The following is an 18,688-nucleotide window of genomic DNA, read 5'->3' on the forward strand; positions in this document are numbered from 1 at the left end:
GTGTTTGAGGTACAGACAAAAGGACTTCGTAGTCTTCTTACACACCTTATTAGAGATGCAGTTTGATGTAGTGACGGGTTCTTGATTGGGAGGTGGGAAACCTGGATCTCAATCTCTCTGTGGCCTTGTTGGAATAGTTCACCTTCCAGGGCCTGGGTTTCTGCATCTGCACCGGAAAGAAGTGGTCTCTGTGCGCCCCTCATCCTCTCATTCTGAGTTGAAAGACAGCCACTGCTTGAGCCAAGCCGTGTAGAGTGCAGCTCTTCTCTTTCTCCCAGAGCCACCATCTTCCTGTATCATCACCAGGGAGGGTTGGTGCTGTGCCAAATTACTGCTTTAAGAAAACCTGCCAGTGCCAACCAGCCACATCTATCACTGTTAGCTGGTTGTCAGGATGTAGCTCTGTTGTACGTGACGTTTAAGCTTTCACTGTGTTAGTGTGACCTGAGAAATGCTGTGCTGAGTGGCGTAGATCAAGAAGTTGGTGTGGACCCTGCTGTTGAGTATATTGTCTAGTTGGGACAAGTTGTGTTCAATCCAGGGAGACGACAAATACCAGAGAATATTTTACACAATGTACCATACCAGATAATACTCTCTAATAGATTTTTAGAAGAAGATCAGCATTGGCATAAGTGGTTTTGGAAGGCCTTGTAGAGGAGCTTGGAGTGGTATGAGCAAAGATGTGGATGAGAGATGGGCGACATAGTCAAAGGACAGGATAGTTAGAAGGCAGAAACCAGTCTAATTTAGCAAATATTTTTTAGCTACTTTGTTACAAATATTTATGTAGAAGGATATGTAAAATGAAGGCCTAGATTCTTGCCCTCCAACTTTAGTCTGGAGGGGTTCATAGACATGAATACAATTAGTTACAATAGAAGTTTGAATTAAAACAGCGCTATATTATTGACCATCACCGAAGGTTGTCATTTACTGTGCTGGACGCTAAAGCATAGGTTTTGGGACTGCAGTGAAAGGAGTAATTAATTCTTTATTGTGGTTCGTGAAGAGGTGAAGAGCCAGCGAATGCCAAAAAAAAGTCAGAAAAGTAGAAGAAAAATTAGTATTTTATTTTGTTCTAGGGAATATAGTTTCAGTGGCGTGATGAGGAAAGTATTTACATGAAAAATTTATTGGGAATCTACCATTTGAAGTATGGAAGTTACAGTTCAGTGTATAAATGTTTATTGAATGAATATGTAAATAACTTTCATACTCTATGAAATTAGGAATAGTAATTTATTAGCTCTCCAATATCTAATAGTTTATCTATGATTTATTTCATATTATGATTTTGCTGCTTCTCAGAAGGGGTGATGGTGGCTCATAGTTGATTATTGGAGGGGGAGGTTATAGTTTGAAAACGCACATTTAGTTATTATGTTATGTTAGGAAAACACAACAAAAAACACAGTAGAGAATGGATTTGTGCTTGTTAAAGAAGCATGGATGTAAAAAGGTTGGGAACCATTTATTACCTAGTCACTCAGGTTCTTATGTTTAGAAGGCTATGACCAGTGCATGAGTTGGAGAGCAAGAAGAAAATTCAGTAATCAAGTAGACTGTGATCTCTAGACCACTATAAGGGTATTTGTTGCTAGGAGCATTCACATTCATGGTCATATTTTATCCTTGCAACAATTCTAAGGTAGATATTATTTCCAGCTTACTGCTAGTGAAATGAGAAATTAATTGATTTCTCCCTGTGTTTAGTTAGGTCTTAAAACGTTTATTATATGTTTAAAATATACCCAGCACTGTGCTTGTTCCACTGCACTACAGGGCAGAGAGGAGATGAGACAAAAGATATGGTTGAAATTTATTAAAGTTTTGATCAAGTAAGAATTTTGGAGTGAGCTACCTAAAAAGTAGATAAAATTAGACAGTTTAGGAATGTAATTTATAATTCTGCTTAATTGAAATTATGTGGAACAAATCTTGCTTTCAAGAGCTTTTTGGTACCATTAATCAGGATAGTTAACTTTTTTTGCCAGCTCCATTCACAATTATCTTTGTAAACTTGTCCCAAAGTAAAATTTCTCAACCAAAACAGTTGCTAACTTCTGTTCCCCTCACAGGGAAAGGCAAAATCTATAGACATACAAGTATAAAGCAGGAACAGCTCACTAGGCTGGTTTGAAAAATATCAATTGTTAGGTAACGTCTTATCTTTCGAGAGGAGGAGGAGCTGGGAAGAATTAAGTCCAGGCAACTTTTCCTGCTCATTTTGGGTCAGTCCTTACTATTACCGCTTAATAGCTTTGTTTAAAGTGTTTATTTTTCTGCTTGTATTTTAAGTCCATTCTTCTGCACTCTTTGAATTTATTTTGCGCTCCATCACCAATTTTTTGAATTTAATGCTTAATTCATTTTCACATAAGGCTATCCTTTTTGGGGGGGGGGGTTGGTATACCAGTTACCTGTTTATTGGGTCACCATTGGCTATATCATTGTTGTTTCTGATTGGCTTGAGTTATTATTTTGAATTTCGTGTGGTTTTTCTCAAGCCTGCTCTTCCTGTCACGTTGATTCTGTTCCTTGTGTTTATGAGTTCTATAGAGGAGTTCAACTCAAATTTCCTTCCTTTGCTCTGTACACTTTTCCTCTAGTTTTGTGGTCTTACTGTTTTTGATCACTATAAGATAAGCTCTATTTGAGATTTTCTAAATTCCTTGAAGAGCGTAATGAATTCATCTAGATTTTCTCCTATTTCCAGAGAAGATTCTTCACTTTCTTTGACTTTTTGTCCTGTATAAGTTTTTCCTAGTGTTAAGTTCCACGCCCTTACCTCCTCCCACTTCCAGCTTATTTATCTTTGAGGCTTTTATGTGACAACATGCAGTATATCGTTTCCTTATCTTTCCCTCGCATTTGTGGGCTGGGTTGTGAGTGATCATGATTGATTCTCTATATTCTCATTTTCCTGGAGAAGGTGGGTAGAGTAGTCACTAGTGATGGACTTTGCCTTCAGTCTGTTATTCTGTCATTTTCTTCAAGTATCTAGCCCTGTTGTGAGCTGTTCTCAGGTTTCAGGTTGTCTTGTGAGCCTGTAGCTTTGGAGCAGCCAAACCTTCCTTGTTGGAGCTCATTAGACTCAGGGTGACACTGCCATTGGGTAAGAAGGGGTCAGCACTCATAAACAGCCTTGTTTTCGTCTAGTGGGAGTAGTGAATTTTAGGAGGTTTTCCAGTTCAGACTGCTGTTCTGTTTATCCACAGTGGGTGGAAGAGGACTTCAAATGAAGTGTGAGTTGCATCTTTGCCTTGGAGTTCTTAGCCTCTTCTCTTTCCTGTTCCCTTCATTTTTCTTTTTCCCTTCATCCTTTCTGCGAAGTTTTTGTTAATCATTAATTCTAGCTTATTATTTGGGCCATAAACTCCTCCATGGTCACCACCACGCACCTCTTCCTGCCAGACGGAGTGAAAACAATGTTGAGTTCTCCTTGTTCTTCCCGTGAGGGGGAAGGTGCTGTTGTGCTGTCTGAGTTCCTCCCCGGCTCTCACCCTCGCGGGTGGTGGCGTTGAGCTCTGGAGCATCCCTCCAGGCTCCTTCCTCCGTGCTCTCCCGTCCGATTGCTCTGTGTGGGGAGAGGACGCTGAACTGCGTGTTCATCACCCGAGGCTTTCGGTCTGGCTCCTGTTCTTTTTCTGGACTACATTAATCTTTAAATGTTAATCTGTTTATGGCCTATTTAATTTTTCCCTTTTAAAAGCAGATACAGAAAGTAATGATGATGGGACAGACTTGGGATGAATCCAACTTGATTATATTTTTAGGAGAGATTTATGTTATACCTCAATTGTAGGTATCCGAATCTTTTCCACCATTAAGGTGAAAAGATTTAAAAAGTTATGACATAAAAAGGGAAGCAAATTCTGTTTTCCTGACGTGGGTATTTGCATGGTGAGAACCCTTAGCCTTTCTTCTTAGAAACATACTTATATTCAAAGCTTGGGCTTTTGGATCAGGCCTGGGTTCATACTCCAGCTTTGTCACTCGTATGTCTGGCATGTGATAGATATCCAATAAATATCTGTTGACTTGAATTTAATTAGTTCTATTGAATAAAAACGTGCCCTGTGCAAAGATTTTATAGGAAGAAATCTTTTGTGGATGACGTTTTTTTTGTACTAGTTGGCTTTTGGGCACCTTATTTTAAAACTTGAAATAAATGTAACACCACATTTTCTTAAAAGTAGTTTTTCTCTAAGGTGTAATGGTTTAATTTCTACAAATATAGTACATATAAAGTTTCTAAAGATTTTGTCTGTAAATGTAAAAGGAAATGCCAAATGAGTTATTTGTGACATTGTTAAAAACATGAATAAATAATGAGTGTGTATTTAAGTTTGAACAGGACATAAAACCACTCATAACCTTGATGAATAAAGATGATTTTACAGTGGAGATTAAAACAATTATGTACAGTTTTTGACAGTGGGAACAATTGCATATATTGGGGTTGTTAATCACTAAAATGAGAGTGTTTGAGGGAGGCATTTAAGATTATTTGTTGTTCGAGGAATGAATTATGACCCCTTAGATAAAACTGAACATGGTAAGAAATGATATTAGGGTGAAATGCATTTATAGGAATGACACACAAAACCTGTAGGTATACTCATGAAATTTGACAATTAAAATAACTTTTGTTGGCCTTCGTTCACTTTGAAAGCCTAAGAAATAAACTCACAGACCATTATAAGTCCTTTCCGTTTCTGTGTTCTGAGTCAGTTCTAACAAAGGAAGGATGTTCTTTCTTTTAAAATAGTGACTAAGTAGGCCTTCAAAAAATTACAGTTTAATGAGGGACAGAGTCAGGTCATAGCTTCTGGATTCAGACGGTCTGGTTTCATTTCCACCTTTGCAGTTATTTAACCTCTATGGTTTGGTTTCCTCATCTGTAAAAGAAAGCTAATGTCATTCCCAACCTCTTAGAGTTACTTGGAGGAGAGAGCTAGCTATTATTATTTTTATCATTATTGTCATTATTATAGTCATTTGAAGGTGTTGAGATAAAAGTGAGGTAACTTTTTGTTACAAATTACCTTATGTCATCAAAACCCAGTGTATTGTCTTATTCTGGTCTGTGCCTGGTGTGTGCCTAGTCTGGCCCTGTAAATGAAAAGTGGATCCTCATTTTTTTGGTGGTCCTCAGTGGGCAACAGTCCCTGACTGAACTCACATGGTACCCAGCATTTTGATTCAAGTTTCCACTAGTAAGATGTCTTTTCGGGGCAGTTTCCTTCTTTTAGCCTTTCCTGAGTTTGCTTCCCCCTGACAGAAGAAACCTCAAGTCGTTCTTCTTTGTTTCTGTTTGTATTAGCTATGCTGTCCGCACGCTGATCTCTTTTTAAGGAGGTCTGTGGTATTAGCCTTCAGAAATACCTGTATTTTGTCTAATGTAGTAATACACAACACTGAGATGTTGCTGCTTTTATTATTTTACATACAAATTGTTAGGAATCTCATTGATAGAAAGCACATTAAATAGAATAATCCTACCTACTTGTGGAACCTAAAGTAAGTATCTAATTATACTTATGTTATTAAGATGATAATTAGTATCTAATTAGTATCTGATTAAACCTTACTATACAGTATAATAAGGTTTTGATATTGTATCAAAATAAGTATCTGAATGGCTGTAATAATGTATATTAACCTAGTGTTTTCAGTTTACACCTTGTCCTTTCTTCTATATCTTGTGTCTCCCCTAACCCGGATTAGTCCAGAGGTTTCTGGTTGAAAACAAAACATTCAAACGTAGTTACTTCTGTATTCAATCAAGTTGTTATTGAGCTCCAGCTATAATGTGTACTAATAATGATAACAGGTAGCACTTAGGTAGTATTTACAATGTGCCAGATATCCTTTTAAATATTCTGTATTTATCAACTTGTTTAAACTTCACGTAACCTCTATAAGGTAAGTACTGCTGTCTCCATTTTAAAGATGAGGAAACTGAGGCACAGACTACATAACTTGCCAGTATCACCTACCTAGTTAGTGGTTGATCAGAGATTTAGATCCAGGCATTCTGACTCCACAGTCCACGCTCTTACCTCTTTGCCACGCCTTATGGTACAGTGGTGGGATGACACATTGCTTGCCCTTGTTAGGCTTACTGCTTTTTCGGATAGCTCAGAGTATCTCCAATTATCTTTATCTTTAGGGTTTTTTTTTTTTTTGGTGAGGAAGTTCAGCCCTGAGTTAACATCAGTTGCCAATCTTCCTCTTTTTTTGCTGAGGAAGATTAGCCCTGAGCTAACATCCGTGCCCATCCTCCTCTATTTTGCATGTGGACACTGCTGCAGTGTGGCTTGATGAGTGGTGTGTAGGTCCATGCTAGGATCCGAACTCGCGAACCCTGGGCCGCCAAAGTGGAGCGCGTGAACTTACCCACTACGCCGCCAGGCCGGCCCCCTATCTTTAGTTTCTTTATTTATGAAATATTAAGATACCGTGAGTGTGCTAGGTAGAGAGGACATGAAGAAATGACTTCTAGGAGATGGCCATCCTTAAGGCAAGTCAGCTGTACGCATCTATAGTAGATTGGTAAAGAGCTACATGGGTGTTAAATACTAAATCTTTGAAATAAGGATTGTTTATATTTGTTTTAAAATACACGTGTGTTTTAAAATACGTGTCTATATGTGAATCACCTGGCTTAAATCACCTCCCCAATTTTTGCCATCATTCGGGGGCCTCGAGAGTCCATGCAAATGATACTTCTCACACTCTGGTCTAGCAGTTTCCTCGACTCTTTCAACTCCAGTGGCCTTTGAGCCCTGATCGGAAATGTTTTCTGTCCTCCTCACGTTCTCCCGGCCTCCCCTTGATCCCAGCTGCTGCTGCTGGGACACTTCATGACTCTTCTGCCTGACTGCTTCTTGCCCCAAGTGCCTAGGTCTTTCCGCCCCCGGGGCTTCTCCAGCAGGCCCTCTGGTCTGTCCTTGGGCAGCCTCTGGGCAGACACACTGTAGTTCCTGGAAGTGAGAGGGAATTAGTGCCCTTTGGGGCAGACTTTTACCTGTGGGGACTGGGTTGGTAAACGTGCTTCTCCACGTTGACCCTCCTCTGGACAGACTTTCTATACACTTCTCAAAACTTCTCAGCAAGATCACGGCCCCAAGCACCCACTGTGGTAAGTAGAGTATCCTGCTTTGGGTTTTTCCCTTTTTCTTCGTTCAGTGTCTTCAGTACCTCTGTCTTTCCCTGGGTCACCTTCCGAATAACCTGCCTGCACACCTGTTCTTGTCTTGGGCTCTGCTTTGGGGAAGAACCCTGGCTAAAACAATTACCCATAGCTGCATCCTCACTGAGACCTTTTTACCCAAGACTGCCTGTCTCTGAAATTAAACCCAACTGTCTTACTTTCCAGCTCTTTCCCTCCCTTTGCTACACGAGCCCCTTTTTTCTCACCTACGTCATCTGGAGTCCTGGACCTTGTCCCCTTTCGTTGTTAACTTTTGTTGGTACCACCTCTTCCTTGCCCCTCCTTTCCTCCTCCTGCATTTGCTCTGAGAACCAGTGGATTAATTCAGTGACTTCATGTTGCAGTCGGAGGACCCATGGGAGGTAGTCTCAGCGATTTGAGCATTTCTACAAGAATTTTTCTTTTATTTTGTGTTTTTGTGCTAATAATTATAATAATAAACAACTAACATCTGGATTATTTGATTGACTACCTTATAACTGAGGAATTATTATTTCAGTGCATATGATTGTGTGTGTTTGTATGTGTAAGTTAATTTTGGTTCATAATGTATAAGAGCCATGAGCGTGAGGCATTTTAAATCTAGCTTTAAGTTGGCTTGTATATATATACTTAAGTGAATTGAAAATTGTTACCACTAGGGTATCTACGTTGACTGTTTTCTATTTAAAGAGGGTCTGCACATTAACTAATTCTGAGAAACTCTTCTTTCCTGGCCTTCTGAGTAATGTTGGAGAAAAATTTCATACAATTTAATATAGATGAGCAAAAATTTTTGAGCATTGGCTTTGTGCCTAGCACTCCTAGGTGGTATAACTGAGTAAGACACACCAAGGCCCTGTCTGTCGTAGCAGACGGCCGTTAGCGGGGAGTTTCAGGAGAGGTGAGTGTTTCGAATGTGCCTCTGTACACTGGGGTGTCCCTCCCCCGCTGGGCCCTCCGCGTGCTCTGTGATCCTATTGCATCTTCCCGATTTTCTTCAGCCCCCAAGACCCGCCTGCTTTTCTCCCACCAGCTGTCCTTACTTCCTGTTTCAGAAGAAAACCATAGGCTGTCGTGCATGAACTCTCTCAGCTTCTTACCTCCTGCCTCAACTTAGAGAAAAGACACTGCCCCTCTTTAGGTACTACCCTCCCTGTGCTCTGGAGGCTGTCCATCCCTCTCTGCTCCAAGGAGGCCTGGCTCCGTCCACTCGCACAGTGTCTTCCCCTCTTCAAGTCTGCCCTCAGCTCTCCTCTCTTCCTAAGTTGTCTTTTCTTCACAATCGCATCCATTTTCATAATTTTAGGTGCCACCTATATGATGTTGTCTCTAACCCTGACTTATCTCCTGAGATCCAGACCCATATGTCTTAACTTCCCAGTGGGTCTCTCCCCTCGATTTCACACAGGCATTTCCCATGCCACATGTCTAAAACAAAAGTCGTTTTTTCCCCTACCTTCCTTTCCCTCCACCTTCTTTCATGATGATTCCTTTCTCTCTCTCATGAGACGCTGCGTTGCTACCTCCTAGTGGCTTGGTTGTGTGTTCTCTTGTCCGTGGTTGCTCTCTGAATTCAGACATTTGTCACCGCTTACTTGAACCTTGGCAGTAAGTTTTGTGCTTGCCTTTAGCTCCTGTCTTGCCACTCATCCTCTGCCCTGCTGGTTTTCCACCATGTGTATGTTGCCGTGTTACTACCATGCCCCAAGTTTTTCAGTTTCCCTACTATGTATAGAATAGGATCCAACCTCTTTTAGCATGGATGGCCTCTAAGGCTCTTTGTAACCTAACTCCTCCTGCCTTGCTGCCATCGGTTTCTGTTATTTCCAACTTACTCTTTAGTTCTCAGAAATACTTAAGTACTTAAAGATTCTTTTTGGCCTTTATGATATTTTAAGATTTTAACATAATATAATTTTACTTATTGGGGAAAATGACAGGGATAAAATAATCACTCATCCCACCAACCGGGTTTAACTACAAATAACATATAAATGTATTTTTTCTAGTCTTTTTTCTGTAAAGATAGAAAGAGCGAGACAATTCCGGTTGGTGGAGGGAGAGGAGTCACCCAAACGTATATGTTTAGAAATGAGATTGGAAAGAGGTTATTAGAGTTGTCCTCAGGACTCCGTGGCTTTGCTGTGCAAACCTTTTGCCTGGAATTTTCGTCTCCATTTGCCTGCCCGTTTCCCACATGTCCGTGGTTCTAGGTGCAGCTAGGCCGTCTCCACGAAGCCTCTGAACTCGCCCAGGCAGACCGCTCGGTGTCCTCAGGGCACTTTGTCCTTGTCTTCATTGTAGAAACCATCACATCATGCTGTAATTATTAGCATTTTCGTCTTTGAACTAAAAATTCCTTGAAACAGTGATCTTTGTGTATCCAGGTAGGGCACAAAACCTGACATGGTTGGCTGAGGAAGAGCTTCCAGAGAGGCAGGAGAGGAGCCAGTGAAGCCCGAGGGAGTAGAGTGCATTAAGGAAGAACGGTGAAGTGTGTTAACTGTTGGCCTGTGTACATCCTGTGGGTGGTCAACTTATGTGTCTCCCCAAGTACATGTTGTAGGCAATCAAGACATTTTTCAATGATGAATGAATCAATGCAGAGAGTAAGTAAGATAATGCCTGGAAAGTTGTCTTTTCAGGAATGGTTTCACATGCGTGGTAGGAAGTGGACACCACTTACAGCAGATTGAGGAGGGGGTAGGAGGTTGTGAAATGGAGACCAGTGTAGACAACTATTCCTCGACCTTTGATTATGAAGAGGAGACAAAAGATAGGATTAGGACAATAGCTGAAGGTGTCTCTCCCCGTTGGCCCCTCATAATGAACTGTCGTATGTGTAATGCTATTGGTAGGAAACTCCTTAGGGCACCTTTTCTCAGCATTAGAATCACGCGGAGTACAGGCCCACCCCATGAGATTGCGGCTCTTAGGCCTGGGATGGGCATCCAGGTAAATCGGGTAAATTGTCCCCTAGACCAACTTGTAGAAGTGCTGCCTTAGGAGGCCTTGAAGGACTGGAAGCTCCTGGTGCGTCCTCCTTCCCCCACACAGGCAGGAGTACAGGAGTGTCTGGGACCTTCAGAGGCCGTCAGGATTGAGGGGAGGCTGTTGAGTGCTCTCTGCCGCTTCCTCTTTACTGTCCAGCTCACTGCCGGCTCTCCTCGTGGCCACTTCTAACTGTGCTCTCTCCTAAGCCTCGTTGTCCTCGTGGCTCTTCTTTATTTTTAATTGCTGTCGTCTTCTGTCTCCTGTGGCTTCTCTGTTTCCCCGAGGGAAAGCCTGGCCTTTTACCGATACCACTCGCCAGTGCCAGAGCCTCTCTGTTTCTTGCCCATGCACCAGCCGGTCACCGGAGAGCCGACGTCTGCCCTTGAACTGTTCTCAGCGGCTGTCCTTCTCCCCTCAGCCGCTCTTCTACACTAGAGCCTTGTCTTGCCTGCTGTGGGTTTGGAGCTCTTCCAGAGGCGTGAGGGTCTCAGAAGGCTGATCTTGGCCTTGTCAAGTTTATAGAAGGAAAAGGACAGTGGCATTTAAAGTCATACTTTCAAGTTACGTAGCCTGAGAATGTTAGGGAACATCTCTGTTACCTAATAACCTTATCTTAGTGATATTCTCTGAACTGTGTATTTTAAAAGGTTTCTCAGATTAGTCTAATGGTCCTTAAAGTAGCCTGAGTAGTATCCTGAAGAAACACACATCGGTCCATATATGGGACAAATATTTGTTCTCTTCACTTTGTGTAGAAACTGCCCATATGCTCCCTTCATCACAGTCATGTGTTTCCTTGGGAGCCTTAATTAATGTTCTAGGTCCTTTTAGTCATAGCTTTGGAATTGATAACATTATTTGAATTGCTTAGAATTATAGTCTACGTGGATTTATTACACATTAAACCTTTGAGGCAGGCCTTAAAAGGTGAACTGTTAGGCATTTCACACTTTGTGACACTCAGCTTTTGTTAGTCTTTTGGATGCAATCACAACTGACATGTAAGCAAAACTGTAAGCTTGTGGCATAACAGAACTTGCTGGTCTGAGCACAGTTGCAAAGTGGATGACTATGCAACTTATCGCTTTTCTCTGGGAAGCCAACAGAGAAAACACAAATAGCATTTTTGAGCACAACTTGAAAGCACTGTCTCGGAGCTATGGGAATAGCATCCTGGGATGTAAGCTCTTGAAGACACAGAGGATTTTAAAAGAAACATTTTTTTCTTATTGAAGGAAATTTATCAAGAAAGGAAAAATTGCCACACAGTTACCCTGCCATAATTGTTATTATTAAGAAAGCAAAAACAAGAAAACATTATAACAATTTAAAGCAAATAGACCCATTGTCTTTATTATGCCTGTAACTCTTTGTCATCTCTAGGTCTCTTTGGTTACTTTATATGTTTATATACTGTTATTTTTACATCGTCATGTGTTCATTGCATCAAAAATTATTCTATAAACCTTATGATATTGCTACATTTTATTATTCTTATGACTCTAGTAATCCATCTAGTTGATGCAGTTAGCCATTTGCCTATTATTGGGTGGAGGATGGTTGCTTTTTGCCTGTTGTAAATATACTAGAGTTCTGTACTCAACCTGTGTGTGTGTGTGTATCACCTTTTATATTTTTAGTTGTTTCCTTACGATGAATTTCCAGTAGCTAGATTATTAAGTCAGAGGGTAGAAACATTTTTTGTGTTTTTTGATAAAGGTTGTTAAATTATTTCCCACATATTATACCAGTTTACAGAGCCATCTCTGGTTTCTTTCAGCCATCTGCAGTAAGTTTTGTTGTGGATTAAAAACCTTTTTTTTTTTTGCTTGCTAGTTTACCTTATATGGCTTTAATTTATATTTCTTAACTAGTAAGGCTAACCTTTTTTCTGGTCGATATTTGTTTGGTTTGTGTTCTTATGGGAGGGGCAGATATTTATGCATGTTTACTAGACTGGCTACTAGTCAAGAGCAGTAAGTAGTTAAGGTACACGGTCAGCGACCTGTGTCTATAGCCATCTTCGACCAACTCTGGTAAGGTATAGATTAATATTGTGAAAACTTCGATTCACAGAAAATAGTTATATACGTAATGGTTGGAGTGTGGGGTATTTTGCTTAATATACAGAATATTACTTAGTTTTTCTTTAGAGATTCTGGAAGACACTCAAGCCTCTTTCAGGGCTTCTTATGCCCCCCTCCACCACCTTCTTTTGGTTTAGTTTGTAGATCTATAAATTATAGGGAATGGAACTGAATATTTTACTAATTCCATGCATAGAAGTTGATTTTCTTAGAGAGTAATAATTACAGGAGATCAAACTCAAAAATTGAGTCAGGGTCTTTTACAGGATGTTGGTCTTAGCCTGCAGAGAAATAAAAACTATTCAAAAATTGTAAGCAGGGGATGACACAATCAGGAGTTTGACAGGTTCGCTCAAACTAACATTCCATATTGAGGTAACCTGGGCATCTGGCTACGCCTGTTTGGAGCCCAGGAGCCACAGGGGCTTCTAAGAGAGAGATTCCCTGGGTTGGAGACTGTTCATAGCCTTTACAGTGTCAGGGGACACTTGACGCTGTTGTTCTTTTTTGAGCACTGTAATTAAGTGTTAAACTGTATTTGATTTGGAGAAGCAAGATGGGTTCTGTGAGTCTGGTGCGGAAGTTACTTTAGTAGTGTCAGGTGAAGGGTGAGCTAACTGGGGAAGAGAGTGGGTGACGGAGTGTGGAGAGGGTTGGAGAAGAAATGGCTTGAGATATATTATGTTTATAAAATCAACAGAAGATAAGGTGAGTGGGAATGTTTTACGTTTAATGTGTTTTCTTATTTTCTTAATATAACACTGTACATTTTATATTTCAGATGAATTTACAACTGATTTTCTGGATTGGACTGATCAGTTCAATTTGCTGTGTGTTTGGCCAAGCAGGTAAAAACAAGTTTCCTAGTTGTCTTTTCATTTCAGTGTCTTGTATCACTTTTGACCAGTTGGATTCCTGGGAAAACCTAAATCCGATCTTTCTGCTCCTTCTGAAAGCCCTGCAGTAGCCCAGTCTCAGTCAGATAAAGGGCAGGGTCCTTAAAGTGGCCTGCAGGGTCCTCATCAGGCTCCCTCACCTCTCCCACCCAGAATGATGACAGGCAGGTAGGCTAGTGAAATGCTAAAATGATAGGAAAAGAGTACACTACGGAAGGGTCTTCTGAGAGTGTTTAAGTGAGCATAGAGAAAACAAAGGAGTGTAATATATTTAGAAGAAAATAAAGTAAGTGTGTAGAATGGTGGATTATGAGCTATCCTTTCCTACCTAAAAAAATGAAACCAGAAACAATTGACTTTCTAGATGTTCTTGAAGCTCTTTGATCAAAAAGTCTTGCAAATATTACCATCATCTAAAAGAGGAATGAAAAATAAAGCTGAAAATATATTTAATCATCTTATAAACCATGGTACTTCCACATCTGGAATAATGGATGTGCAGTTCTGTTCTCAAAATCTCAAAAAAGACACAGCATAGAACAATTATTTGATCTCAGGATAGGGACTTAGTACCCAAAAAAATAAAGAAACTGTAAAGGAAATTACTGATAAATCTGAATTACATAAAACCAACAACAACATATAAAACCCAAAATATCTATACGTCAAAACACCGAGCTGCCTAGCGGTTAAGTTCAGCGCACTCTGCTTTGGTGGCCTAGGTTCGCAGGTTCGCATCCCAGTTGCGGACCTACACCACTTGTCAGCCATGCTGTGGTGGCAACCCACATGCAAAATAGAGGAAGACTGGTACAGTTGTTAGCTCAGGATGAATCTTCCTCAGCAGGAAAGAAGAAAACACCATCAAGATGAGAAACTAAACAAAGGTTTAATTTCATTAACGTGTAGAGATCCAGTAAAAACAGATGAACACGATAATAGAAAAATTTGCAAAAGACATAAAATTTAGAAAAGAAATGGTCATTAAAAATATGAAAAAAATGAAACCTTAAATAACTGACAATTGATATTCTAATTTATACCTGTTAAATGAATAAAAAGTTTTTTGTACTAAAAAAGTACTTAGTGTTGTTGAAGGTATGGTGAAATGGTACTTGTATATGGCTTGTGGAAGCATAAATTTGAATATTACTTCTGGACAGAAATTAGTGTGTATTGAGAATATTAAAAACAATACTCTTCAACTCAGTATTTGTTTTTTTTTTTTTAATTTGGGGTAAGGAAATAATCTGAGTTTTACATGATAAGAATGGTCATTGGAGTGGGTGTGTGTATGCATGTATGTGTATTTATGTGTTTGGAGGCTCGTGTGTGCATGTCAGTGAGCATGTGTGCACTGTGCACACATGCAATTGAAAACCATCTGAATTTGTGCAACATTAAATAAGGTACAGTAATAGAATGAAATATGTAATCAATAAAAGCCATATTTTTTAAGAATTTATAATGGAACACTTAGGATAAAGTATAAAAAGTAGCATATAAAATGTATATCCTCAGTTTCATTTAAATAATGTCTATATAAGCATGCTTCCTTGCTATATTTTGATCTATCTGCATAGAAAAAAGACTGGAAAGAAATATACAAAAAATGTTAACTTAAGTAATTATCTCTTAGTGAGTGGATTATGGGTGATTTTTAGTTTGTTCTTTATGCTTTTATATATTTTCCAAATTTTCTATAATGAGCGTTATGTTAGGTTTGTAATCAGAAAAGATACGTTGGAGACAGTCCACGTTAGTGCCTACCACATGAAAGGCATGCTCATCCTTAGGTGAATCCAAAGAAATGTAAGACATACTTTGAACACAGAGCCTGAAGAATCACGGGATTGTGGATTGGATGAAGATGGACTTTCAAGTATTTAACATACTGAAAATGAAGGGAAAGCTGTTCAAGATGCTTGTGGGGGTATGGGTGTGGTCATATGAGTTAAATGAAAAGAAGTCATATTTTACCCAGTTGTAAGAAAACTCCTGACAGTCCTGACCATCCAATGTGATAGATCCTGAAATTATGCCTTTGAAAAAAAGGATAACTGTATAGGTTAATGGTACCTTGTTTTTGCTATGGAAGACAAGAAAGATAACCATGTCTTTTTATGGCTCTCTCTGCCAAGGTGATCCCAGATCACCTCTCTTTGGGGTAGGTCTGGATCAGCTTAGTAACTGGGTTCATAGTATTCATATTTAACGTTCATATGTATGGCGTTGTCATTGTGATCCTGATTTTTCATTGTTTTCTCTCTTGAAATTTCAAGTAAAGTGGTCTGTTGTTTCTCCTGACAGATGAAAATAGATGTTTAAAAGCAAATGCGAAATCATGTGGAGAATGTATACAAGCAGGGCCAAATTGTGGATGGTGCACAAACTCAGTGAGTAAGATCGCTCAAGGCCTTTCCGTTCATTCCCTGGTTGTTAAGTGTTGCCCAAAACTATCCTTGGGAAGTGCTGGATGTGAATTTTCACTTAAGCCAGTGTTTACTGAGTAGGCATCCACTCTTGAGTATGATACCGTGTGATGGTCTAGAGCTGTGCTGTTCATCACAGCAGCCGCCGGCATGTGTGGCCAGTGAGCCCTTGAAACATGGGTGTCCCCACTGAGAATTTCTGTAACCCTCAAATACGTACTAAAGTTTGAACACTTAATGATAAAAAAAATATTAATAATGTTGAAATGCTAATATTTTGTATATATTGTTAGAATTAATTTCCCTTGTTTCTATCTTTTTCTTTTAGTGTGGCTACTAGACAATTTAAAAATACATACGTAGTGGCGGGCCCCCCGTCTTAGTGGTTAAGTGCGTGCGCTCCGCTACTGGCGGCCTGGGTTTGGATCCCAGGCGCGCACCGACACACCGCTTCTCCGGCCATGCTGAGGCTGCATCCCACATACAGCAACTAAAAGGATGTGCAGCTATGACATACAACTATCTACTGGGGCTTTTGGGGAAAAAAAAGGAGGAGGATTGACAATAGATGTTAGCTCAGAGCCAGTCTTCCTCAGCAAAAAGAGGAAGATTAGCATGGATGTTAGCTCAGGGCTGATCTTCCTCTCAAAAAAAAAAAAATACATACGTAGCTCACTTTTGTGGTGTACATTATATTTCTATTGGACAGCTTCCCAAAAAAACTCTAGCCATTTAATTTAACTGTTTTATATCCCCCCCCCCTCTTTTTTTTTGCCAAGGAAGATTCGCCCTGAGCTAACATCTGTGGCCAGTCTTCCTCTATTTTGTATGTGGGTTGCCACCACAGCATGGCTGACGAGTGGTGTAGGTCCATGCCTGGGAACCAAACCTGGGCTGCTGAAGCAGAGAGCACCGAAATTAACCACTAGGCCACTGGGCCAGCCCCTAGATTTTCCCTTTTTTTGATGGGAGAGGTATAAATTAACCTTCCTAATTATATTTGAGTTAAACTAGCGTAGAATTGATTTTCATCCTAATAGAAGCCCATTGAGGTTAGGGTTTAAATTTTATTCACTTTTGTCATCTCTATACATTGCTTAACACAGTACCTTCCACAAAGCTTACTAAATGTTGAACGAGTGAATGAATGAAGGAATGAATGAATGAATAAGTCAGAGCAGGAGGTAAAGGGAAGTCATTTTGAGGATATATAGTTTACTCAGAGCAAATAATATCAGAAGGTCAAAGGTTGTTTGTTTTCACTCAGGCATTTGACCCCACGTTTCCAGTGCCTGTTTTGTAGGCATAACTGGTCAAATATCAGATATTTCATATGGTTGAAACATACGAAAGACAAAATGAGAAGTTTTTGTTTTGTTATTTCAAATTTTTTGTAATGTTACTTTGTGTTCTCCTAAAAATGGTGCTCTGGAGTTAAAGTGGAGCCAGGGGAGGAAGAGGGAGTGCTGTGAGCTTGTCTCAGCAAGGCTCCCCTAACTGAACTCTTGGTTCCCTTGTCTGGAAAATGGGCATGGAAATGCCTGCTTTTATCTCTGTTGGTATAAGAATTAGAATTGATTGAACCTAAAGCAGTTTCTCTTAGAAAGTTCTAAGTTAGTGGTACCCACGTTACCAAGAACAGCATCCATTTTATGAAGGTTATAGTTTATCTGGGGTTGAAGCCAAACTGCTCCTTAGATAATGTAGCCTTTGATCTTTGCAGCATAATTCCTAAATTATTCAAGGCTATTTTGGAGTATGTTTAGTGTAATTTTACTTGAGTGTTATGATCTTAAAGTTTCCTGGATTGGCTAACGTTTGGAAATGTATAATATACTAGGCTACTGTGCTTTGGTAATATTTCAGGGTTGATAATACATGAAAGTAGTGCAGCTCTGAACTGTGTGACCCCCGATATTCCCTTCCTGTTGTTTCTCTAATTACGGAAATGCTCTCATTGAGGGTTATGTTTGCCTTAAAAAATAATTACTCTAAACCACTGTGTGCTCTTTGTATTTAAATGTCCTCACTTCATACAGCACCATGAAATGGGTAGGTAATAAGCAAATACCGTATAAAGCTGAACAGGAAGTGACCCCAAGTAAAAGGCATTCCTTCATTTTCCCGGTGTCAAGATAAAAAAAAAAAAAAAAGTTTTGACCAACTAAATACAAAATTTTTAGGGATATATGTGCAAGATTGAAGTGTCTGTTATTATAGTTAATTGATTTAGTTGTATATACACATTTAAAAATGAGACACACACAACACACACTGTCATTGTTTTTTCTCCCACTTTCACATTTCATGAAAAACTTTCATTCAGAATCTATGTGCATCTTAACAGCAGTGTTTTTGCTTTCACTAAGGTACTTCTTCAGTCATCTGACAAAATTTTTATTTCCATCTAAGTTGTTTGAGGTATAACACATTTTGAAATCATGTCACTACGGGAAATTTTACACTAAGCCACAAGTACTGTTTATATACCATTAGGGCCTTTTTTATTTAATTTTTGTTTAAATCACTCTGTGAAAATATATTCATGACCCTTGTCATATAATCACTTACTATATTCTTTTTTAAAATAAATATTAAAAGCTTGTTTATAATAATAGCCAATACTTGAAATTTTTTCAAACCTCCAGGAATACTTACTAAATCTGTGCTAAATTTCTTGGTCCCTTTTTAAAAATAGCATCATTAATTGAGATGCTTTTAGGCTAATATGTTTTCCCTAAACATTGAGTTGTTTAAAATCTTGTGATGTAGAATGCTATATAATCTGAGAGACTTTTAAGGATTTTTCTAAGGGAAATTTTGGGAAAAAATATTTGTCTGATATTTGGGTATATACATTATTAGTGGCTGTTAACCATGCTGAATAAGTGATTTCATGGGAGAAATTTCTTTGATTAGATCCTCTGAATTTGAAGGGGGACAGTTAAAATGTACAGCTAGGTCAGTCCTAAGTATTACTAAAGTAATAAATTACTAGCAATATATTAATAATAAAGATATTACTTTCAAGGAAAAGATTTTTGTTTGTTTTAAACAGGAGCTCTTCCTATGGTT

General features: G+C 39.3%; 1 protein-coding gene across 1 annotated transcript in view; it reads left to right on the plus strand.

Moving 5' to 3' along the window:
• ITGB1 (integrin subunit beta 1) overlaps positions 1–18,688 on the plus strand; it is a 46,718-nt gene that overhangs the window by 5,182 nt on the left and 22,848 nt on the right. Inside the window, exons 2-3 of the mRNA XM_087420641.1 lie at positions 13,067–13,133; positions 15,492–15,577. Of these exons, the coding sequence (XP_087276767.1) occupies positions 13,067–13,133; positions 15,492–15,577 (153 nt within the window). The remainder of the gene's footprint in view (positions 1–13,066; positions 13,134–15,491; positions 15,578–18,688) is intronic.

This window comes from Ceratotherium simum, chromosome 32 (assembly GCF_057802395.1).
Source record: "Ceratotherium simum simum isolate JZ-2026a chromosome 32, ASM5780239v1, whole genome shotgun sequence".
NCBI lineage: Eukaryota > Metazoa > Chordata > Mammalia > Perissodactyla > Rhinocerotidae > Ceratotherium > Ceratotherium simum.